Genomic DNA, 24,071 nt, shown 5'->3' on the forward strand with positions numbered 1-24,071 from the left:
TCCTTTGCGCACAGTCTCCCCGTGGTTCTCGCCGCATCGGTGAGAAGGGTTTCTAAACAGAAGAGGTTTCCGAAGGTCAGCATCCGGTTGCCCAGGGAGAAAGGCCTTCCTCCTGTTGCTCTACCTTGAGTTCATGATGAGTAGCTTGTGGACATTCTCAAGCACTCGCAATTTTATTTTCTCTATTGTTGTTCTAGTTTCTTATTTGTTTTTGTCACCAGCTGCCTGTCTGATAGAAGATTTTGCCAAATAATACGCTCTCATGCACCCATTTTGAAAGCTTAGAACAGTTATGTGTGCAAAAGCACCTGTGAAACACGGGAAAGTTGAAGCCAACAGATCCGTGCTCGTCTCCTTTCCACACGGCTTAACGACATACTAGGGAACCTCACCTATTGGTTTTACCAATTTTCCAAGGGGACAGAATGAGGAAGCAAAGCCCTTCCGTGCCTTGGGCACTGGATGATACAGAATCCAGAAATCTGCTGCCTTGGCTGCGAAAGGCCAATTTAACTCTCTTGATGTTATTAGGCTTAATTCCGTTTTCGTGAGTTCGAATATAATTGATGAGCTCCGAGTCTTTTCTGAGAGCCTTCTCTCCCATGAGTATTAAGCATAAACACTCTGGTAGCGTGTGGGGCCTTTCATCACTGGAAGCAATTTCTGATCTGTAGTTTTGTTTCTTTAAGCAAATATGTTCTTTGAATCGATTCTAAAGTGAAAACGGCTTTTCTCAGACGGCCTCTTCCAGTTGGTGTCGGTAACTGCTGTGGTCTGTGCGTCTCCCTCGAGTACACGCCCTTCATATGCTGCTTCGTATCTGACGGTTCTCTAACAGCTTTCGCTTCCTTTCGGTGTTTGCTGGATTGTTCTCCTGCTGGGGCCAACCGTAGACAACCAGGGCCTGAGCGGGCCATCTGTTTTGAAGTAAAAGCAACTGACATTTTTGTATAGAATTTGGATTATGAGGTTTTCCGGGCCCAACTGACAGGAAACAGTATCACGTAGTGAAAAGATCCTTGATTTCTATGTGGAAGTCACCCTCTCGGGTATTTTTTTCCCAGTTAAGCATTCGTCCACATAGGCACGTCCTAGCGCCGTCGTGGTTGACTGTGAGGCTGGAACCCAGTCGCCCTAGCAGATACTGACCTTCCTGTTCCTGAAGCAGTGAGGTGTCTATCTCTGCAGCCCACGACTTCCTGCATGTCCAGTAAATGCTGTGACTCAGCCCTGGACCCCAGGAGGGACCTTGAAGACATCCTGGCTAAAGCACATCATCATCCGAGGCCAAGGCGACTTCTCACCATTGGAGCACGTGCTCGAGGCACACCCCAGCAGTCAGACCGACGGTCTAGCAGCTGGAGGAAGGGCTGCACTAGAAGTGTAGACGGATGAAACCACAGTAGAGGGATCACAGCCAACAACAGGCAGGAGGACTCCCACGTGTCTGCCACACAGGACGCTGCACGGTCGCTGCTCACAAGTGGCTCACCTACTGGTGTGCACGCTGGGTGGGCAGGGGCTGGTCGCGCTCCTGGGCCAGAAGGGTTCAGGTGGTGGTGCTAAAATGAGGTAGGAGAGAGAGACCGGTTCGGATGAATCCAAGAGGCCCAGCATCACCCCTCCTCCTTGGGCTGGCGACCTTGTGCGACTTGAAATCCTAAGATTCAGACATGATGGAGACGGCTCTGCAAGCAGGAGGAACATGAAGAAAGGCCCAGCAGAGGCAGTGTGTGTGGCTTAGCTGACGGTACAGCCACCGGGCAGCCCCGTGTGAACGCCAGCGTTGGCGTTTCGATGCGGCTTGTGGCCATCAGGTTTTGAGTGAAGTATATGAGTCTACTGTTAATGAAGGTTTAAGAGACTGTGCTGAATTGTACTGACAAGACCTGTCAACTTTCAAAGTCTCAGCTTTAGCTGTCATCCCATTCTTGTAGATTTAGCTTCCCCCGCCGCTCGTCCCTCCAGCCGTCCCCCATTCACCCACCCAGGCATTTAATATACCCCCCACCCCAGTTCTCAGCAACGATGAAGCTCAAATAAGCTGCCTTCGCAGGAAGCTGCCAGCAGCACTCACCGGAGAAACAGTGGCCTCTGTGCTCTGGCCGAGCGGAGGTCAGGAGACTGGTCCCTCGCCAGCAGCTCCATGGGGCTCGGGAGGGCACGTCGCCTTAGGCTGCTTGACAGTCGGGTTTTCAGTTTGTCCAGGTAAAAACGAGGAATGGTTACCCATCGCTGTGCTTCCAGGTGAGGCCCTGTTTACACTGCTTGGGCAAAAGCCGCTGTATACACAGGAGGCGGGGGGACTGGGTGCAGCGGGGTGTGCAGGAGGAGGCGAGAGGGTGAAAGGAAAACCTCCAGCACCCCCCCGCCCCCGGAAGATTCTCGCTTCTGCACTAACCTGTTTGCTGGCCAGGCTTGTCTTTCGCCAGCTTGAGCAGCTGCGTCGTTGAGCGCGCGGTCAGCAGTGTGAACGGAGGCTCTGACGATTTGCAAACTCAAGGTTCAAAAGTGGGAGGTGGGGATACTAAGAACGCCTCAGACACTGCTATGCTGTGTGCATAGCATTTATATACATGGGCATTTAATACATGGGGTGTATTAAATGCCTTTTATCATTAAGCCTGCCACCAGGTAACTATTTTAAATTTAGCAACCATGTGTCAGTTACTTTGCAGTCTTGATAGGAAGGTAACTTTTTACTTCGAAATTATTTTTAGAAAGAAACTATAGATCATTCTCTTTCATGAGTGTTTCAAAATTCTAAATAAAATATTGGCAACCTGCATCCAGTGATATAAATTGCCGTAGTACATTTTCCACAGAGTATTTTGCTGTGCTTTTCTCTGTGGGAAGATGATGAAGTCTCGTCTTGCTGAACTTAGGTTCGCCCTTGTGGTTTGTTTTGGCCAACGAATCGCGAGCAGAAAGGATGAGCAAGACCTGTGAGGAGAAGGTTTAGCACCAGCCCTTGGTTCACCCGTCTTTGCTCCCTTCTCCAAGATCCGCACTGGTCCCCGTGCAGCTACACTAAGGACCTGGGTTCTGGCATGAAGATGACGTGTAGCAGAGACAGCTACGGCGGACCCGCTCCTAGTGTGAGCGGGAGAGAAACCCAGCGAACCAAGCCCGCGAGATCGGCGGCCCCTGAAATTCCAGCTCCACTGGACTGTGCACAGTGACCAAGGGAGGTTTACTCCAGGGATGCAAGGCTGGTCCCGAGTTAGAAGCATCACTAAAACAGTTCAGCACAGTAACAAAGCTAAGGAGGAAAGTTACATGCTAATATTCATAGATACCTAAAGGCATTTGATAAAAATTCACTATTCATATTAAAAGTAGATGAGAAATGGGTCATTCCTCCCATAAGGGAAGGTGTGTATACATATATTCTCAAAGCCAACATCTTAATTGGGAAACTAAGATTTTTACAAGATAAGGATGCCGATATCATCTGTTATTTACCACTGTCTTGTATCCAATGCAATTAGACGAAAGCCAAGAGGGCGAAACACTAGAGAGAGTGAAGCCGTTGCTGTTTACGTAGATAATTTTATATCTGCAAACCCCAACGCGTCCTGTGGCACAGTATCGAGTAGAGGCTACAAGATTTATTATAGAAACAATCTTTTTCACATACACAAATACTAACCAGCCAGAAGAAAGAGTGGAAAGCAGACACTATTTAAAATAGCAAAACCCCAACCAAACCACTTAGGAAGAAACTGAGCAAGAAACCTGCAAAACTTAGGGACGAGAGGTGCTAAGGCACCCTGCTGAAAGGGGCCACCAGGACCGAACAGAGGGAAAGAGCTTCCACATTCGGGATGGCAGAGTCTCCGTCATAAAGATGCCCACGCTCCCCAAGTGAGATTTAATGGGATACCAATACAGACTCCATGAGGGGTTTTTTAAGTTAGACAAGCTGACTTATTATATAAATTCATTTGGAAGAAGAACTAGAGATGGCCAGGAAATCCCTGCAAAGAGCAAGGAGGGGGGCTCATTTGACAGACATCACAGCATGTTTGTTTGTAAATAAAGTGAGAAGAGAAAGAGTGGTTGAAACACAGGCGTGCGCATGGCCTCCGGGTGCGATGAGCAGCACCTCAGCCAGGGACGCGAGGGGAAGCCGTCGGGAAAGTGGTGTCGGAACGACTTGACGGCCCCATGCCAAGAGATGAATTTGGATCCACTGCTCATTCTGCAAATTCCAACTGGACCCAAAGATACAAAGGTAAAAATAAAACCACCTAAGTACTAGCAGAAAACTGTAGATGAATTCTTTTATAACCAGGAAACGGAGAAACATACCTGGCCATGATTCTCTAGAGAATGAGGGAAATTGACTCTATAAAAGCATATTTCGGCATGTCTAAAAAGACCAAAAGCAAACCAAAAAGCAAGTGATAAGTGGGAAAATATGTACAATTTAAGTCACAGAAGTTAATATCCCTAATTTCTGAAGAGTGAACGTTTAGAAAACAGTAACCCGGGAGGAAAATCGGCAAAAGATGTTGAATTCACCGAAAAGAAAAGCAAGTGACTCAAACATATTTTAAAAAGCTTAACTTCACTCTTAAAAAGAACACAAACTACAGGGAGATACCATTTTTCTTCTGGCAAGTTGACAGTAACCCCTAAATTTGAGAAGCTATTTTCTCAGAAGGCTGTGGGGAAACAGGCATTTTTAAATTGCCAGGGTGAAGACAAAATGTAACAACGCCAGGGGAAAGGAATTTAACAACATCTAGAAAAAAGTCACGCGCACGTAACATTCAATGCAGAAAACCCACACCTAAGACTCTATCCCAAAGATAGGCTGGCAGAAATACAAAATGCCACTTAATGCAACACTATTTGTAACAGCAAAACACTGTAAACAACCCAAATATAAGCCAACCGTCCATCAATATAGAGTGGGTTAAACGTTTTTTACTTACATACAGTTGAGGAGTCTTATCTCTGAAAAGGAATTTTATACATGCGTGGGGATATGTATGTGTGTATGAGCTACTGTCAAAAGAAATAATGGAAGAAAAATCAATACAAGTAGCTGCCCTTGGGGCAAACATAAATGGCGCAGGGATGCACGTAGGAAACAGGGAGGGATGGAAACTTTTTCCTGAATAAACCTTTTTTTTTTTTTTTTTAAATGGCAATAGCCCACAGCATGTGGAAGTTCCAAGGCCAGGGGTTGACTCTGAGCTGCAGTTGCAGCAATGCTGGATCCTATAACCCACTGCGCAAGGCCGGGGATGGAACCCATGGCCCTTCGGAGACCCAAGCCACTCAGTCAGGTTCTCAACTCACTGTGTCACAGCAGGAACTCCTAAATGTACCTTGTTTTACAGTTTTCACTTTGAAATCATGTTGTTTTTTTTTTTTTTTTTCAAGAGCTCGGGTTTTTATTATTGAATAGGTTATAGAAGTTTAGTCAAAAAGACCAAAGCGCATGTCATGTCAGACTCCTCATATTCTTCGTTCTTTGCTTCTGCTTCCTTCTCCTCAGTTGGGGCAGTGGTGGTGGCCGGGGCAGGACCTCCTGTTGGTGCAGCACCAGCTGCTGGGGCAGGTCCACCAGCCCCCCCCATTGCAGATGAGGCTCCCGAGCTTTGCAGACCCGCCTGGCCTGGACGGCTCAGCATTTACACCTGCTGCTTTAATGAGGGCCTGGAGCTCCTCCTCCGTGACTGTCACCTTGTCTTCACGCAGGATGAGGGCAGAGCAGATGCAGACGAGCTCCGGGACGGAGGCCGCGGTGCAGACGCAGGCCAGGTGGGGGCTGCCGGGCACGGTGCTAGTAGCTGGTTAAGTGAGCGACCCCAATGAGACCTTAGCTTTCTCGGGAGGACGGAGCACCTTAGCAGCAGCTGAGGAAAGATGTTCTGTTTTTGCGTAATTTTTCTTTTTACAGCCACTCCTGTGGCATATGGCAGTTCCCAGTCCCCGGGCTAGAGGTCCAACGGGAGCTGCAGCTGCCGGCCTACAGCACAGCCACAGCAACGCAGGAGCCGAGCCGCATCTGTGATCTACACCATAGTTTGTGGCAGTGCCAGATCCTTAAGCCACTGAGTGAGGCCAGGGATCCAACCACTTTCTCAAAGACACTATGTCAGGTTCTCTACCTCATGAACCACAGTGGGAGCTCCCATAAGTTTTCTCTTTTTTGGCTGCATGCCCACTGAGCCACCAGGGAACTCTGAAACAGTTCTGACTCAGCATCCTTGGAGGGATATATCCTTAGGCACAAAGGAATCCTAGGAAATTTTAAACTACATTCAGTGGTCTGGTGTTAGCATGTGCGCGTGCGTGCACACACACACACACACGGAAACTTCCTCCTTTTCCTGTCACTCCTCCAACAGAGAGAAACCTGGCGCTCATAATCTGAGGTGTGTTTACTAATTTGCTCAAGTCGCGAAGCCAGAGCTGCTAACTCTTGCCCTGTCCCCCGGGAGGGACAAGATGGAGAGGACACCATCCCCTGTTCCTCCCACCAAGCACAGCCAAGACCCTGGACGCGTATCACATAAACAGTCTGAAAAAGGAGAAGCAGCCGGACGGATCAAGGACCTCGGGACCCGAGAGATGACCCAGCGGAGAATTCCCTGGGTGTTCCTGTCTCTCAGGTGTCCCAGTCTAGGCGCTGGTGGAGCCAGCAGCCCAGTGACGAGGAGAGACGACAACAGCCAAGTCTGCACTTTCAACCAAAGACCAGAGAAGAGGGAGCGGAAAAAGGCCAAGAGCTCCCGCACAGACCCCAGCCCGTCGGCAAAGGCCAAGGGGGGAGCCGGGACCTCCTCTGTCCATGGCTGGCAGGAGGCCTCCCCCTCCTGCCCCGTCCTCTGCTGGCGCCGCGGCAGGGCAGGCCCAGGGCGGAGCTGGCAGATGATACCCCACCCCCATCTGGCAGGACGAGCCCTCTCAGCCCCACGGTGTCACTGGAGCCCACGTTCCCCGGTGGGAAACAGACTAGAGCCCCCTCCCCGAGGCGGCCAAGCAGGGCAGGTGGTGAACCTCAGCGGGTAGCGGCGAGGGGCAGCGTCCGTGCCCCCACCCTGCCCACCAGTGCGGTGGTAACGCAGAAGATTCAAAGATGATCCGAGGAGTTCCCGTCGTGGCGCAGTGGTTGGCGAATCCGACTAGGAACCATGAGATTGCGGGTTCGGTCCCTGCCCTTGCTCAGTGGGTTAACGATCCGGCATTGCTGTGAGCTGTGGTGTAGGTGGCAGACGCGGCTCAGATCCCGCGTTGCTGTGGCTCTGGCGTAGGCCGGTGGCTACAGCTCCGATTCGACCCCTAGCCTGGGAACCTCCATATGCCGCGGGAGCGGCCCAAAGAAATAGTGAAAAGACCAAAAAAAAAAAAGATCCGAGCCTCGTCACATCAAACCAAGGTCCAGTGTGTGAGAGAAAATCATGTGCTCCCACCAAGAACCAGGAAAACTTCCGTTTGAAAAGGACAGAATCAGGAACCTGAAGCTAAAACAGAAATGACCCAAACGGAGCAGAGAGAAGACAGGCCGAAAGGAGTTACCTCTGGGCCTGTAACAAAAAGATGGAGCGCTGGTGCCATCAGACTCCAGGAGAGAAAGGCCGGCCTGAAAAAGCCTTTGAAAGCAAAAGGGCTGACATGTTTCCCAATCTGGCAAAAGACATAAACGTTTATATTTACGAAGCTTGAGTGAACTACAAACAGCATAAACCTGACGAAATCTATGATAAGACAAACTTCTGAAAGCTAAAGGCAAAGAAAACAGCTTGCAAGCAGTAAGAAATACCACCTTACCTACCTCGGAAAGACACTTCAGATGACAGATTCCTCCTCAGGACGCGTGGAGGCCAGAAAAATGGCCCCAAATTTCAAGCACGAAAATAACTATCAACTCTGGATTCTGTATCTGGTGAAATCGTCCTTCAGGAATGAAGGGAAACGAAAGACGCCAGAAGATGGAAAACCAAAAGAATGTGCTTGGATAAGCCAACCCTAAAAGAATGACTAAAGGAAGTTCTCAAAACACAAAGGAAACGTAAAAAAAAAAAAAGTCTTGGAACATCAGGATGGAAGAATAATGGAAAGAGCAAAAATATGGGGAGATACGGTCGACTTCTCCTCCTTTACCCAAACTGGTAAAATGTTGACATCAACCGTCTTTGTTGGAGGAACTAGCTCTGCACCTTCAAAATCAAGGTGGTTACAGGAAACTGTGCAATAAAATGGCACAGAAGCCTACGCACTGCATGGACGTCGGGCTCCTGGTCTGAGTCCTGAACCAGAGCCACGGGAGCTGCGCCTGTGCTGTCCCTCCAAGGCCAAGTCAGGTTCCGCCCGGAGGCAGAGTTTCTCGAGAACGAGGACAGCCACTGACCGTGCTGCTTTGCAAGGGGCAAGGATGAGGCGAGCAACGTTCAGCCCAGGAGTAAACCTAGCTCTTCCTAAACATCTCCCCTTTTTTCCTTCTAGGTACATTTCTCTCACAATTTATTATAAAAAACTGGCCATTTTATAACAATGGAGAGAACTAGAGAGAGACTAATTTTCATGAAAACCCATCATAGTGTCCTGAAACTAAGAGAATGTTTTTAACCTCAGAAGTTATTATCCTATTGTGGGTAACAAATTCAATAAAGAGTTGCCTTTTGTCTTTTTGTCTCTTCAGGGCTGCACCCAAGGCATATGGAGGTTCCCAGGCTAGAGGTCTAACTGGAGCTGGAGCTGCCGGCCTACACCACAGGCACAGCCACGCGAGATCCGAGCTGCATCTTCGACCCATGCCACAGCTCACAGCAGCGCTGGATCATTAATCCACTGAGTGAGGCCAGGGATTGAACCCTCATCCTCATGGATGCCTGTTAGGTTTGTTAACCGCTGAGCCATGACAGGAACTCCAAAATAGTTTAGTTGTAGTAGATAAAACTCACTTATTTTAATAAAAACCGTATGAGGGAATGCAGAGTCCTAAGACTCTTCTGCCATGTAAGATAAACTGCTCCCCAAAGGACTGTGTCATATTGGTTTAAAGTAGGAAATAGCTCCTATTTAAGATATGTTTTGATTACAACAGACTGGGGGTTGGCAAACTTACTCTGTAAAGGGCCAGATAAAAGTTTTAGGCTGATTAGGCCATGAGATCTCTGCTGAAACTCCACCCTGTGGTTTTCAGATGAAAACAGCCGTAGACCCGATGTGACAGCACAGTGTACCAACCTCCCTAACCAGCCTAATCTCAGGCTACTTAACCTCCAGTAATTAAAAAAAAAAAAAATCCAGGAGTTCCTGTTGTGGCTCAGTGGGTTAAGAATCCGACTGGGAGCGGATTGGGTCACTGCAGAGGTTCGGGTCCAATCCCCTGTCCAGTGCAGGCGGTTGTAGGTCTGGTGTTGCTGCAACTGTAGCACAGGTTGCAACAGTGACTAGGAGTCAGTCCCTGGCCCAGGAACTCCCATGAGCAGCAGGTGAGGACATTTAAAAAAAAAAAAAAATTCCGAAATAGATTACACAAAAATAATTTTTTTTTTTTTTTTGTCTTTTCTAGGGCCACACCCATGGCATGTGGAGGTTCCCAGGCTAGGGGTCCAATCAGAGTGGTAGCTGCCAAGCCTACGCCACGGCCACAGCAACGCAGGATCCGAGCCGCATCTGCAACCTACACCACAGCTCATGGCAACGCCGAATCCTTAACCCACTGAGCAAGGCCAGGGATCAAACCCGCAACCTCATGGTTCCTAGTTGGATCCATTTGCCACTGAGCCGCAACGGGAACTCCGACACAAAAATAATTTTTAAAAATTATTGTTCTATAGACATTAACTAAAATGTAGCCAATGGCAGACTCCACAGAGGTAAAGCCCTGGAAAGCTTGTATCCTCTCTTCTGCCGGCAGCTGGAAGACCTCAGATTCTAGGACCTCATCTCTATGTTGAGAGGATTAGCGAGGGGGTGTGTTATCCCTCCCCAGTCCTGTACCTACGAATTTCAGTGCAGGAGACAGACTTCCGTGGTTACCAACACGCCGTCCGACTGAGACTCTGAATGAAGTTTCGTAAGAAAGGTACACTCGGTTTTAGGCGAATAGTTTGTAAGACAGGCCTCATTAAGCACAGTGAGCTAAACATGACCATTGGAGGTTTAGGAGGAGCAAAAGCCAAACTGAAGAACAGAGTATCCAAAGCAAGAGCCGCGGGTAACAAAACACACAAGGATGAAGTTAAGGATGCCCAGGTCTCTACGCTGAAAATACACAATGCTGCTGAGGAACATGAAAATGAAATGCATGGGAATACATACTATGTGTATAGGTTGGAAGACTCATTAAAAAGTCAAATCAATCTAGAGATTCAATGAGTCTCAAACAAAATCCCATGAGATGTTTCGAGGGGGTAATTTTGGTAGCAGTTGACAAACCAACTCTAAAATTTCTTTGAAAATGCAAAGGACCTAGAACAGACAGTTTTAAAAAAGAAGGAATTGGAAGTTCCAGTGTACTTGACATCAGGACTTAAAGTTCTGATGGAGACCCCCCACACATGGTGAGATGATTTTAGACAAGGACTAAAGCAATTCAGTGGGGAAAAGAAAATCTCTTTGACCAACGGTGCTCAACAACTCGGTATCCCCACGGAAAACAGACGCCTGACCCACCTAACGCCAAAGAGCAAAAATTAGCTCCAAGTGGATCACTGACCCAAACATAAAAATCTACACGAATTTGGGGTAGGCAAGGACTTCTTAAAGAGGATACAGAAAGTATTAACCACAAAAAAATTGATACATTGGACTTCATTGAAATTACACCACCTTCTCATCAAAAGACACTGTTGAGAAGACAGACAACCCAGAGCGGGAGAAATACTTGTAACATGTAAATTCGACCAAGAACTTATGTTGATAGTATATAAAAGATGATCACAACTCAGTATCTAATTAAAAAGGAAAGAAACGGACCCAAAAAAATGGTTCAACAAACCCATGAAATAGTGTTCCTCATTAGTCGCCAGGAAATGCAAATCAAGCCACAATGAGATACCACCACATGCACACCCGTGAGAATGGCTAAAATAAAAAAGATGGCCAACACTAAATGCGCGTCAACCACAACTCTTACACGTTGCTGGTGGGAGTAGAAGATGGTACAATCACTTAGGAAACAGTTGGGCATTTTCTTAAAAAGTCACACATACATCTATCCTTACGGCCTAAAAGTTCGGCTCCTGTTTAAGAGAAATGAAAATGCGTCCACAAAGAATCCTGGGCAGGACTGTCTAGAGCAGCTTTATTCATAACAGACAAAACCTGAAACAGCCTGGGGGTCCGTGAACAGAGACGGTCCATCACCTGCGACGTGCTCGCACACGCCAGCCGGCACCGACAAGGAACCCACGGCTGGTAGACGCACCAACACGGGCAAGTCTCACAATCACGCGGAGTGAAGGCCACACGAGGTGTGTGCAGATGACCCCCGCTCTGCGAGTGTGGGCATTTGCCAAGCTCAGGAGAGGCGGGCACGGATTTGTATCCGGGAGCTAAATTCCCTTATTGGTACATTACACCCCCTCCCCCAGAACAAACAACGGTTGGAGTTTAAGGCTCTTGATGTTAAGATTAAGGTTTTTAATCCAGCTCTTTTAAATTCTGCAACAAATTGAAGGTACTACGTAGTGAAGGCCTTGGGGCAATTTTGACTCTGTTACTTTCATCAGTCTAATTCAAACTTCTACCGTGCGGGGGCAACCTGCACTGAACATTTGTTTGTTGGTACCTTGGAGGCATCTGTGTTGGCGTCAGGGCCCGATGCTGCTCGGCCTCCGAGGACGGAGCCACACAGCCTCTGTGGCATCACGCGGCTCACCTCCTGTCCAACATTCTCCAAGCCACCTCTTGGCTACTACACTTTCTTCCAAACTGAGGTCAGGAGCAAGGGTGTAAGACACACCACAGTTAGCATCGGACCTTGCTCCGTAACTGCTGGAGAAAGCCACATCCTCCTGCTTTTCACGGGGAAACAAAACACAGCATTAAAACAGTTTCCTGATCGACTAAAACCACTGACACATTTTGCATTTTTTTCTTTTTCTTGGCTTTTTCTTTTTTAGAGCTGCACCTGCAGCATATGGAGGTTCTGGTTCCCAGGCGAGGGGTGGAATCAGAGCTGCAGCTGCCAGTCTACACCACGGCCACAGCAGCTCAGGATCTGAACCATGTCTGTGACATACACCACACTGGATCCTTAATTCACTGAGTGTAGGCCAGGGATGGAACCCGCATCCTCATGGATAATAGTCGGGTTCGTTACCACTGAGCTACAGTGGGAACTCCTACATTTTGCATGTTTCATAAACAACTTCTCACCAAGCTAAACTATTATAATGTTGAATTTTATTATAATTAAAACTGGACTTCTAAACTGCATGGATCAACTCAATAGTACTATTTAGTCCTTTGTAATTTAGTGAAGAGAAAAAATTAATATGATCAGCTTTAGGTAAATGCAGAGCTAGCTGGTAATTAATGGGAACATTTCATTTGGTCCAACACTGAGGACTTCATGCTCTGGATTACAGAAAAAAAAAAAAAAAAGCCAACATACACCTTTACCAATGTAAGAGCTTCTTGAGAAGCTCTGTTTATTTCTAAATTCAAGGCACCAAAGCAGCCAAGGAGCAGCAGCAAACAGCCAAGCAGCCAGCTAAAAGATAACCTGTTTTGGAGTTCCCACTGGGGTGCAGTGAGTTAAGGATCTAGTGTTGCCGCAGCTGTGGCACAGGTCATAGCTCTGGCTTGGATTTGATCCCTGGCCTGGGAACTTCCGTATGCTGTGGGGGCAGCCGAAAACGAAGAAGAAAGAAAACACGTCTTTTTTCTTTTACAAATACAGCAATTCTATTAAATGTATTATCAATGTATTACAAAAAAGGGTTTGGAGAGGCTGTGGTCCAATCACTCTGAGTTTAAAACGGAACAAATCCATCAAGTGTAAGAATGCATCACTCAGTCGTGCTTTTTTTCCCCTCACGTTCTCCCTACTTTTGTCAGAGGGAGACTCATAAAAATCTCCCTCCATTTTTTGTATTTTCCCTCTTTGCGAGACTTGACTCGAGGCTCAGGGCTGTGGCTCTGGGTTTTCACTGAAAACTCTGCCCGTGAAGCAGAGTGTCCTCTTCCTCTTTCTAGAGCTTGTGCAGAAATGCTGGTTTCCAAGAACCTGCCCATGTGAATACGCCCATTTAATGAGAACACAGTGCAGCCTGAGGGTTGGAACTGCTGACTCAGTTTCCTTTGAGGGCGTGGGAACAATGCAGGGGCTGCGAGGCCTCGGGGGGCGGGGTGGGGGGTGGCTGGGCACCCACGTGTGTGAGGGCCTGGCACAGGGCCTGGCCTACAGCTGAAAACAGATGGCTGGGTGCGAAGGCACGGGTCCGAGTTGTTGACGGTACGGAGCCCACGGCAGAGCCACACACAAGCTGCGTCCACCCGAGACGCGTGCCTGGCGAACGATAAAAAGGACTCAGACTCTTGCGTAAGGAGGGTATTCAGCGGCTTTCAGCACACAGCACACACTTTCACACTTTTCCATTTCAAACAGGCATTTTCCGTTCCCCGTGCTGCCCGGACACAACGGGGTGTTCCCTCCTCAAGACGTGAAATGCCACCCGGTATGTTCTTCGACCTCTTTTTGGGTCAAGACGTCCCTCCGCAGTGACAAAGCCTCCGGTGTCAAATTGTCTATGAACAAAGTATAAAGGTTTACAAACACTCTGGCATGTTAAAAAAGCTCTGCCCAGTACAGCTTGAGGGCCAGTGCGACACTCAACAGGAGTAGAGGCTCGAGGGCCAGCAGGGGCAGGCGTTCTTGTCTCTTCCCCAGCTCCGGGGGATTTTATCAACAAAAACAACAACATTGCGTCTTCTCACCAACCAGAGCACCGCCGTGCTGATCAGATCACACGGACACCCCGAAGCGACCAGAGTTAAGGGACCAGCCTCTGGGGAGGCAGCAGGGGCCCAGGCAGCGGAAGAGGGTGGATGGGAAGGTGCGATGCGAGCTGGCTGGGAGCCCACACTGCTTTCCCGTCCCAGGATTCTTAACCTTGACAACCAGAGCCATTTCAGACGTAGGGAATCACCACCCCTCTTATTATCAGGGAGGGTGAAGAAAAAGCCTAGCCAGGGTCTTTCACTGATGGGTAATGAGCTTTAGGAAAAAAGAGACAACAGAAGCCAAATCCAGTCAACATGAAGCCATAATAAAGTATAAAAATTAGCTAATAATGTTAAACTATAGTGGATGCTATCCCAGGTCTCAAGAATTTGGAAAATGTCTATTTAAATTAACATCTTACTTCCCCAAAAGTCCAAAGTGAACAAGTATTAATTTTAGTAGAGATATCAACATACTCATTTGTAGATACAGATATACACACGAATAATGCAAAATAAATTTTACAACGCTGTTAGTTTTGGCACTTTTACTTGGATTTTTAAGCAAAGTGAATACAGATATGTCAGCATACAAATGCTCATTCGGGAGAAGCAGGATGCAGAGACAAAAGGCTCAAGCATCTCCCTTCTTAAAAAGAACATTGAAACAGATGACGTTACCCATTAAACCTGCTGGTTGGCAACTTGACTAGATCTGGCTTGATTTCTCTGACTCCACAAGTCTGACAGTCATTTCAGGTTCTATCAGTGACACCTGGTCATCCACTTTCAGTACCTGTACCATTTGGCCAGAAGTTCATAAATAATGGTCCCAAAGTAGAAATTTTCAAGTCCTAGAGGGAGATGCTGCTCAGTAGATAAAATCGCCTGGAATTTCCTGTAGCAAAGGTTCCTCAAATTTAAATCGTTTGGAAATGGCCTTTTGCTCCATTTTCTCTTTTTCCGACTGTCTGCATTGTCCTAAAGTGTAGGAAGTAACTACAATTAACTCCTCTGTTACGACTGGCTCCTGGGTTTCGGGTGTCTGAGGGTCTGAGTTACTTTCAGGCACAGAATCGCCTTCCTGGAGGGCCTGGGCTTCCTCGGGCGCCCCTTTCAGCTTGCAGGACGGTTCCTGGGCACTGCCCTGTGCCAGCCATGGGTGTTTCAGACACTCTTCAGCAGTGGCGCGATCTCTGTGTGAAGGCACATGTTTTACAGTTAGGACAAGACAGTGTGAAGCTCCGACTCTAAGTCAGGGCATAAGGCATTACAGTTTTGGAAGTATGAAGAGCTGGCGAAAACCTTATTGTGATTCCTGAAGAAAACCACGAAAGGCATTCGCGTGCAAACGTGCCCCATTCCCCACGATGCTGACCGGTAGCATTTTAAGTAAAGCGCCTCTGAAAAGGCCTTTTGAACGACCAAGAACAGACGGCAAATAGCAGCTATACGGAAACGCAGTTTGCATTTCCCGAAAACATTTTCACTTTTGCTGCTTTTCTTTCAACAGATCTAGGAAGCCAAAGGTTTCATCTGGCTTGATGTCTACATTCTCACGTCCTCCGGGGCCTGGGGCCCTCCGAGCTCCGGAGCAGACCGTCCCCACACAGAATGATGCCACGGATACTCACTCAGGTTCCTTAACTAAAAGCGCCTTGATGAAGTCAACAGCCGACTCGGACACAACATCGAATTCCTCCTCAGAATAATTTAAGTTCATCCGCGAGATGTTGAGGAACGTTTCTTGTTTACTGTCGCCCAGGAAAGGCGACACTCCCGTCAGCATGACGTACGTCAGCACTCCGATGCTCCTAAATCAGAACGAAGATGCAAGAGAATCTCAACATCACGCTCATTTCCTGAAACGAAGCTGGTCAACTTTTCATAAACAGTTCTTACCACATGTCCGTTGCCATGCTGATAGGATCATAACTAAGAATTTCAGGAGCTAGGATCAGAAACAAAAGACAACACTGGTTTTGAGGAAACAACACCACATTTGCTCTTAGAGATAAAGGTTTCAATACCCACGAAACGCTGAGCCATTACTAAGGTTTGGGCTAAAATGAACTAAGTTCACCATATAAATCAAATGAAAATGAATTACTGTAAAGTTTAACTAGATGGTCGTAGTTAACTCACTGACTTTTGCACCTCCACCTGCCAAGGCTGGCTCCCAGCATTTAAATATTTGAATGCACAAATACTGCCACATAAACTGGTAACTTCTACACTTTCCCATCTAAACGAGCATCAACTCTGACAGGTTCCTGCTTTTAAACTGCCTCCCCCCACTTGGCCCCCACTCTGATCTGCTTTCCAGGTTGCGGCTGGAGTGAGCTTTTAAACTGTCCACCCAGGAGCTCCCGCTGTGGCGTAATGGGATTGCTGGTGTCTCTGCGGTGCCCGGACGCAGGTTTGATCCCCAGCCCTGCACAGTGGGTTAAGGATCCAGCGTTGCTGCAGCTTCGCCGTAGGTGGAAAGTGAGGTTTGGCTCTGATCCCTGGCCTGGGGACTTCCGATGCCACAGGTCAGCCAAAAAAGAAAAAACAAAGTCAAATGGGGAAAAAAGAAAAAAAAAAAAAAATGCCCTTGATGACAAGCAACACATCACAGGCAACACAGACACCTTGACACAGGGGTAGGGAAAACACTGCTTTGATTAACCCGATTGTCGCCGCCCAGAGAGGCAACAGAAAGCCCCCCGTGTGCAAAGGACACGGGGGAAATTTAGGAACACCCTGCTTGAAAAGAAACGGCTCACTGACAGTGCAGTCAACCGAGAGACGACTATTTTCAAAAGGACACAAACAGCAAGGCCAGGCTGTGAAAACCAGGTGATGCGTGCTGAGCCCATTTAAAAGCTGAAAGACTAAAATCCTGTGGCAATTCCAAAAAAAAAAAAAAAAAGGAATGGAAGTGCTCTCCCTCTAGGAAAGCCCCAAACCCGCCAAGTCACACACGCATCCCTGGCGGGGGACATACCGCCCCCGAATCTGAGGGGGAGGGAAGTCGGGGGGGGGGATGCAGATGTCCTCAACTGCACTCTCAAACTGCGGAGAAACTGAGGTTATGATTCTTATGTAAAAGGTCCAAAAGCACTTTTTTCCTGGGAAAGCGGAAATGAAATGGAAAGGTCCAGACCACGGGCGGGAAGGCGTCGGTGGGGGCGGGAGGAAGGACCATGAGCTTGCTTTTCGGGGGTGTATTCCCTGCTGCACCCCAAGGGCTGAGGGGCAGGGAGGCAGGACAGTCGCGGACGGGGGGAACGGGAGGTGGCAAGAGATCCGGGGACCGAGGCTCCAGCCGGGACCCAGGGGGTATGTGGGGGGTGTGTGTCTGGGGGTGTGTGGGTGGGGGGGGGGGAGAACTGTGTCCGGGGGGAGGGATTCCCCCACCCAGTAAGGAGGGCGGGGCCGCAGGACAGGAGAGCCCGGGAGTTTCTGCATTACAGCAGCCCTTCCAATTCTTTTTAGCCGTTTCTGGATTGGGCTTGTACTGCTTGTACATTGAAGAATATCGTTTTGGTTTTTGGAGGGGAAAAAAAAACCTCTTGGTAGAGAACATTTAGAATTTACCACTGAATAGAAAGCATTGGGGGAGGGGGGAACAGACACACACACACCTGAAAAAAACCCCCAAACAAACCAAGAAACCAAAAAACAACCCCCCCCCCCATTCCCAAAAACCTCAATCGGGGCAATAATTCTTCCTGGTATCTCAGCTCAGAGCCCCTCGTTCCCAGTCTGCCTCCCGTGCTGGTTCCTGGTGACTTGCTGCCACCACCCAACACAGGCCGCCACACCCAGGCTGCTTCCCCCCAAGAAGCACATCAGGTCCCGTCCCTCGCACCCGCTCGGCGCCCCGAGGCCACTCCGTGAGCATCCCGGAAATGCAGTGTTCCAGGCTACAGCACACCCACAACACTGGATGCGAGCTTTTCTGTCTGATATCTTTTATTACCTAATTAATAAAGGATCTATTGTTTCCAACTATTGGACTTTAAAAAGTGTTTTAAAACGTCAATGCCAGCCTCCTCCAGTCCCAGCCAGGGCTCTCACCTGAGGACACAGCAGCCTTGCTCCTCCCTCTCCTCAACTACCATCCCCCGGGGACCACTGCCACACGGGGGTGCAGGCCCCAGCACCCCGAGCTGTCCCACCTCCTGGTCTAGAGAGCTGCCCTCCCAGGGCTACGCCCAAGGCTGGGTAATCACAGAGAGCCGGTTCTACTCCCAAATCTTTTTTTTTTTTTTTTTTTTTGGTGGCAGCCACAGCATGTGGAAGTTCCTAGGCTAAGGAATGAAGCCGAGTCACAGCTGTGACCTGTGCCACAGCCGCAGCAATGCTGGATCCTTAACCCACTGCACCACATGGGAACTTTCCTACTTGGAAATCTTTTTTTTTTTTTTCTTTCACGTTTTAGGGCCAAATCTGCAGCATATGGAGGTTCCCAGGCTAGAGGTTGAATCGGAGTGGCAGCCGCTGGCCTGTACCACAGCCACAGCCACAGCCACGCAGGTCCTAAGCCACGCCTGTGATCTGCACCGCAGCAATGCCAGACCTGAGCTGCCTCTGTGACCTATGCCATAGCTTGCAGCAAGGCCAGATTCTTAACCCACTGGAGGTCAGGGATCAAACCTGCATCCTCATGGATACTAGTCGGGTTGCAACTGGCTGAGCTACAACAGGAGCTCCCCTAACCCGCATCTTAAATGATGATGCTGTCATCTCTGGTCACGACGTTTCAATGATTTCACTGCTTTGCTCTTCTACAGAAATCTTTTTCAAACCTCATCCAAATCACGCATCCTCTGTGCTCCCCTTTCCTTCCAGTCGGTCCAAAAAGTCACAGCTGACTTCTTTTTCTACAAAACCTAGAAGCCACGGTTCATCGCTCCAGCTGCTCTCTGCTGCTTCTTTCTGCCCGAAGTTCGCAGCCCTGCATCCCCCCAGCAGAGCCGTTTCCGGGGGCTCAGCCATGCCAGGGCTGGCAGCTACCTCCACAGTGTTCACCACCAAGGAGGAGTTCTTACAAGTTACTTGTTAAATGGCCTTCCTCCCCAGATGCCCTGACACCCTACGCTTCACAGAAAATCCTCTCCTGGAGTTCCCGGGCGGCCTAGTGGTTAAAGATCTGGCGTTGTCACTGCTGTGGCGCAGGTTCCATCCCTGGCCCAGAAACTTACACAGGCCGTGGGCGTGGCCAAAAAAATTTAAAAAAGAAGAGGAAGAAAATCCTCTCCTCTTCCATGTAGAAGCTGTCCCTTCAATGTCTCTCAGTCTCCAGGGAAGGGGTCCTGAGTGCGGTGTATCTCACTCTTTAAAGCTTTCCGTTGTGTGTGTTTGTGGTGGCACCCACGGCATGAGCAAGTTCCCGGGCCAGGGATCAAACCTGCGCCACAGCTGTGACCCGAGCCATAGTCGTGACAACCCGGACCCTTAACCGGCTGCGCCACGAGAGAACTCCCATTTTTTTAACTTAATACGATGGAAAGAGTCTCTGAGGACAGGATTTCAACTCCGTGGACGGCTGGCCCCACCGAAGGTGAGGCCTGAAGCTGAGGCAGGAGCGGCGCCGCTGGGGCGAGTACTCACCCACGTACTCAGGGGTGCCCATAATCTCCCGCAGCTCCTCGCTCTTCTTCATGATTCTCGAAAGTCCGAAGTCGACTATCTTAATGTCACCCAACGGAGATTCACTTGTCAGCAGAATATTCTGAGGCTAAAAAAGACACACACCCCCAATTAGTAAAACCACGATTTTGCCTCCTTGGAGTGAAGACTCCAAGGAGCAGGTGGCCTGTAACACACATTTCACCCGAGGAACCGCCGAGAAGCTGCAGCGGCAACGGCACTCAGAGCGCGCCACGTGTGAGGCAGCAGCCCTGCCACCTCTGCCCTCATGCCAGCTGCCCCTCAGCAGGCAACGTGCATCCAATCCTCCTTACAAACCACACCGCTCAGGACAAGCCTCCTCCCCCTCCCGTGACGCTGCATCTCCTTCCTGCTACACACTTGCTCGAAGCTCACCTTCCCGAAAGCCCGGTCAGGCGCACCTGTGACTTCTCACCCCGGCTGCGGTGGGACTTGCCCCTCAGTCTGCTCCAGGGTCACAGCGTCCTTAACCACCCGCGTCCAGCGGGTGTCCTTCTGGAGACAGTCTGCGTGCCCTGACTGCAGAACAGCTGGGAACCGCTGGTCACCCTTGCGTCCCCTCCCGGATCTAAGCTTCCCTCCAGAGGTCCCTCCCCATTTTCCCAGGACTTTCTTCTCTGCCCTCCTTTGGAGCAGTGGTGTCGCTGGCCGGCCCCTTCTCCTGGCGCTGCATTGTGTTCCTGAGCGTTTTATCCACCATCAGGCTTGAGTCGCCACTTAACGTGCGATGATGACAACTGCCCTGAGCCCTCCCCGGACTCAGCGCCGCCTCCAAGCAGACCCTCTGATCTGGCTGAAATGCCCCCGCGCTCGGCTCTACCGCGGCGATGCACTTACACCTCGGGCAGAGGCGCCCCCCAACCCCACCAAGCCCATCCTCCCTTCTGCACCCCCAAACCCGGGGAAGGCTCCTCAAGTTCTGCCTCCTGCAACTTCTACCACTTTGACGTGGAAGTCACCAGTCACGCCAACTCCATTTCCTAGATCTCGACATACCCACTGCGGGACGTTCGGAATTTCATTCTTTCTGGACCACGACCCTCCCGCCTCTGGTGTGCCTCACCTTCAGCCCCTCTTCCACTGGCATAACCCCCCCGCCTGTCAGGCTCATCAGGGGGCTCCCCCTGCGGCCTGCGGGCAACTCCTCACCCAGAGGCACCGTGAATGGCGCTTGCCTCCCGCGATGGCAAAGCGCTACCCAAAGCCACAGAACCAATAAGCTTCAGGCTCCTGAAGTCATTTTTACTCAACTGAAAACCCCCAGGACGTGTGTGCACAAAACGCGATGCACTGGGGACTAGAACCAAAACGTCCCGAGGACTTTTAAAGCGAGTTTGCTTCCTGAGAGTCCATCTTTTGCCATTAACAGTCCTTCCAGAGAGAAACGGGGCAGCAGCGGCACCAGCAGAGGGCACCTAGGTCACCAGAGCACCCAGTGTTCCCTGCTCCGGCCCCTGCCTCCCTCCCAGGTGCAGCCCCCGCACTGTTCTGCAGGCATGTGTTCCAGACCCTAGAGGCCCTCATCCCTAAACGAGACGGGCCCCGCCCCTCCTCGGGAAGCCCCGCCCCGCCGCTGGCATCTATTTTCCTGGCTTGCCCTGGCATGGTGGGTTTCCTGCTTAAAGCCTCTCTGCCCGTCCCTCCCCCAGCCCCTCTCGACTGCACAAGACAAACTATCCTGTGGACTGTGATCTCCTGTCCCCTCCGTGGTCCGTGGTGAGGTCCCCGTTCTCGCCCCTCCCCCTCGCGCCCGCCCAGCGGGCTGGCACTGTCACCGCGCCTTCCCTGTGCACAAGCTCCCCTCTGGGATTTCCAGAACAAAACGCTGGTTTTCCTCCCAACTCTGGCTGCTGCTCCGGACTCCTGCCGACTCGCTGGCCCTGCCCGCAGATGCTGGGTCCCCCTGCCTCATCCGAGGCTACTTCCTGCCTCGCCATCCCCTCGCCATCCCCTCGCCATCCCCTGCTTCTCAGGCCTGATCTGTCCCCTTCGTTATCTCAGAGGTGCCTCAAATCCAACACGACCAAATCACACTCACCCCCTCCCAAACCAGACTCCTCACGCCACCGGGGCGCCCCCTCCCCCAACAGGCCCCCACCCTGAGCGCATCTGTGTCTTCCTCGCCACCCCCTCCCTCCGCCATCTAGCTGCACCATCAAGCTAACGCGTCCCCGTGTCCTACTGACTTTAGCTCCGAGAGGCAGGCATCCCTAGACTCTGCCTCCTCCCCGCCCCCCACAGAACCCTGGTTCCAGCCACCATCCGGTTCTGCTCAGCGGCGACACGATGCTGCCGAGCTGCATCGTCCTGATGGGTGACCTCAGCACCCCAATCCCTCAGTAGCCTCCCTCTGCTCTGATAACCTCTCAACTGCTCACTGTGGCCACCAGGCCGGCAGGGCCAGCTCCCTGGACATGCCAGCCGCTCACGCCTGTCACCCTCGCCCACACAGCTTCTCCCCGCATTGTCTTCCTTCTGCCCTGGACACTGTGCTCTCTCTGCCTCCCGTCAGCCTGGTGAGAAGACCCAGCACGGCAGTGACAAGGTGGAGGGCTGTGGCCTGACAACAGAAACTGAGGTGTGGATGGTGGGGCCGGCAGCTCCTGGGGACAGGAGCTGACACTGCCCCGCCACCACGCTCAGTGCCCGCACCAGGGGAAAAAGGAAGAAAGGCGACTGACCGGAAACAAGCCCTTAAAGGGGCTCTACTTCGTGTCAGGACAGGTGGCACCTGCCCTGAGTAACACCAAGCCCCTACTGTCCTGAGGTCATGATCAGAAGAGAGACAGACAGGCCTGCGGGGCTCAACCAACTCCATGGGGCTGGTGTCACCTGAGTGCCAGATAAACCCCAGGGAGTGCTGCTGCCTGGGCAAATTACAGGGGAGATGAGTGAGCAGAGCCTGAAGGGGAAAAGGATCTCATCATTTATTCAACAGTTTTATCGACTGCCTGCTGTGCTGTGACCTGGGGCAATGGCAGAAGAGGCGACATGGGTCCCCTGTCGCTTTGGAGTCTTACATCTAACAGGCACGAGTAGGCGTCAGGAAACTGCAGAGAGCTAAGAGTGGGGTCAGGGGACTGCGTGGGTGTGGATGCCACTCCCAGGGCAGTCAGGGAAGGCTTCCTGGAGAAGGTGGTGTGTGAGGGGAGCCCCACGGTAGCAAGGGGCCAGTCACGGCGGATCTCGGGGTCGGGCTGGAGACAGAGCGCAGGGGTGAGGCTGGAAGGAAGTGGGGGTGGGGACAGGCGCTGTGGGTCACTCAGGAGCGACGGGCCGAAGGTAGAGCAGGGAGGGACAGAGGACATTTGGGGAAAGACACCACCATGCAGGGGAGCCGGCCAGCAGGGTGTGGGAAGGGATGGGCAGCACGAGCAGGCGGCCGCAGGGGCCTTCCGAAGAGTGTGCCTCTAGCCCGGGTTGACGAGTCTCCAGAGGGAGAGAGACAGCGAGGACGGGCTGGGGAAACACGAATGAAAACCCCCGTCTAGATCCTGAGAACAGAGCATGACAACGGATAAAAGACTGCGTGTACATGTGTGTGTAACCGGGTCCCCAGGCTGCACAGTGGGGAAAAAAGTGTGTTGGGGAAATAACAATAAAAAATGCAAAATAATAATTAAAACCCCCAAACACACAAGAAACTGTCTATGTTAAAGAGGTAAAACCCACGGGCCCAGGTGTTGGTGGCGGACGGATCCCTGGCCCGAGAGGGGACGCCAGCTTGGGGCCCTCAGCTCGGGTCCCTCAGAGCTGAGGCCCTGATGGTGGGGGCTTGGAGGGGCGGCTGAGCAGCTGGCCGTGAGGTCGGCGGTGCAGCCAAGGCCACCCCCACGAGGCAGAGGAGAGAAGCAGCAGGGCCAGGAGGGGCCGCGGGCATCATCAGACGGGACAAGGCGAGTGTGGGCTGCGCAAGAACTGAGACAGTGAGTTTTAGCAAAATGGTGCGAGGCCAAGAAGCAAATGGAAAGGCAGGCTGGGCGGTCACAGGCCATTCTGGCTCGAATGGCTTCTGACGCCCTCCATGCCAGGCTGTCCTACAGCAAGGGAACGTGGGGCCCATGACGTACTTGGAAATTTCCCTGGAGCCCTATCACAAAAGGCAAAGTGAAGGGGTGAGTGAATTTAAATACATTTCTTTAGCTCCACAGATCTTGAATTTCTTTCCTTCGATAGTGAACTCCTGTGTGACATCACCCAGCCCTGCACGTTCCCCCCACCGAGTCCTCCGGCGCTGGTGTGGGTCTCACGGCAGAGCCCACGGCGCGTCACACCAGCCACACGTCAAGTCCTAAAAGCAACATGTGGCCGGTGGCACTGGGCTGACGGTGCTGACTCCTTCGGAGGAAAAAACAAATCCGAAGGACACCCCAAAATGGTCAGGGGTTTCTTAGGGTCTCTCACACAGTGTCCTACCTTGTTACCCCCATGTAAGGATCCAGTGACCAGTTCATTCTGAGAACAAATTCATTACAGCAACAAAAGCGTTT

The 24,071-nt window shown here is 50.8% G+C and overlaps 2 protein-coding genes and 1 pseudogene across 18 annotated transcripts in view; 1 reads left to right on the forward strand and 2 right to left on the reverse strand.

Annotated features, from left to right (window-relative positions):
- COA1 (cytochrome c oxidase assembly factor 1) overlaps positions 1-16,511 on the forward strand; it is a 123,881-nt gene extending 107,370 nt beyond the window's left edge. For 10 of the 16 annotated variants that reach the window (XM_085005927.1, XM_085005923.1, XM_085005921.1 and 7 more), the window contains one exon: positions 15-2,788. In XM_085005927.1, the coding sequence (XP_084862053.1) occupies positions 15-129 (115 nt within the window). In that variant the 3' untranslated portion in view covers positions 130-2,788. Of the gene's footprint in view, positions 1-14; positions 2,789-2,885; positions 5,030-15,433 lie in introns of those variants that run through there. The other 6 variants (XR_014834341.1, XR_014834347.1, XR_014834343.1 and 3 more) reach the window with 3 other exon arrangements.
- LOC146395094 (large ribosomal subunit protein P1 pseudogene) lies at positions 5,300-6,225 on the reverse strand (annotated as a pseudogene).
- STK17A (serine/threonine kinase 17a) overlaps positions 14,454-24,071 on the reverse strand; it is a 36,731-nt gene continuing 27,113 nt past the window's right edge. Inside the window, exons 4-7 of one of the 2 annotated variants that reach the window (XM_021078536.2) lie at positions 19,522-19,648; positions 15,823-15,871; positions 15,555-15,734; positions 14,454-15,116 (exon numbers count right to left, since the gene is read on the reverse strand). In XM_021078536.2, coding sequence (XP_020934195.2) covers positions 14,792-15,116; positions 15,555-15,734; positions 15,823-15,871; positions 19,522-19,648 — 681 coding nt within the window. In that variant the 3' untranslated portion in view covers positions 14,454-14,791. Of the gene's footprint in view, positions 15,117-15,554; positions 15,735-15,822; positions 15,872-18,186; positions 19,076-19,327; positions 19,649-24,071 lie in introns of those variants that run through there. The other variant, XR_014834339.1, reaches the window with a different exon arrangement.

This window comes from Sus scrofa, chromosome 18, assembly GCF_054392235.1.
Source record: "Sus scrofa isolate SSC_HxYL_T2T_F1_AM1 chromosome 18, Sscrofa_HxYL_maternal_Yorkshire_Landrace_v2.0, whole genome shotgun sequence".
Lineage (NCBI taxonomy): Eukaryota > Metazoa > Chordata > Mammalia > Artiodactyla > Suidae > Sus > Sus scrofa.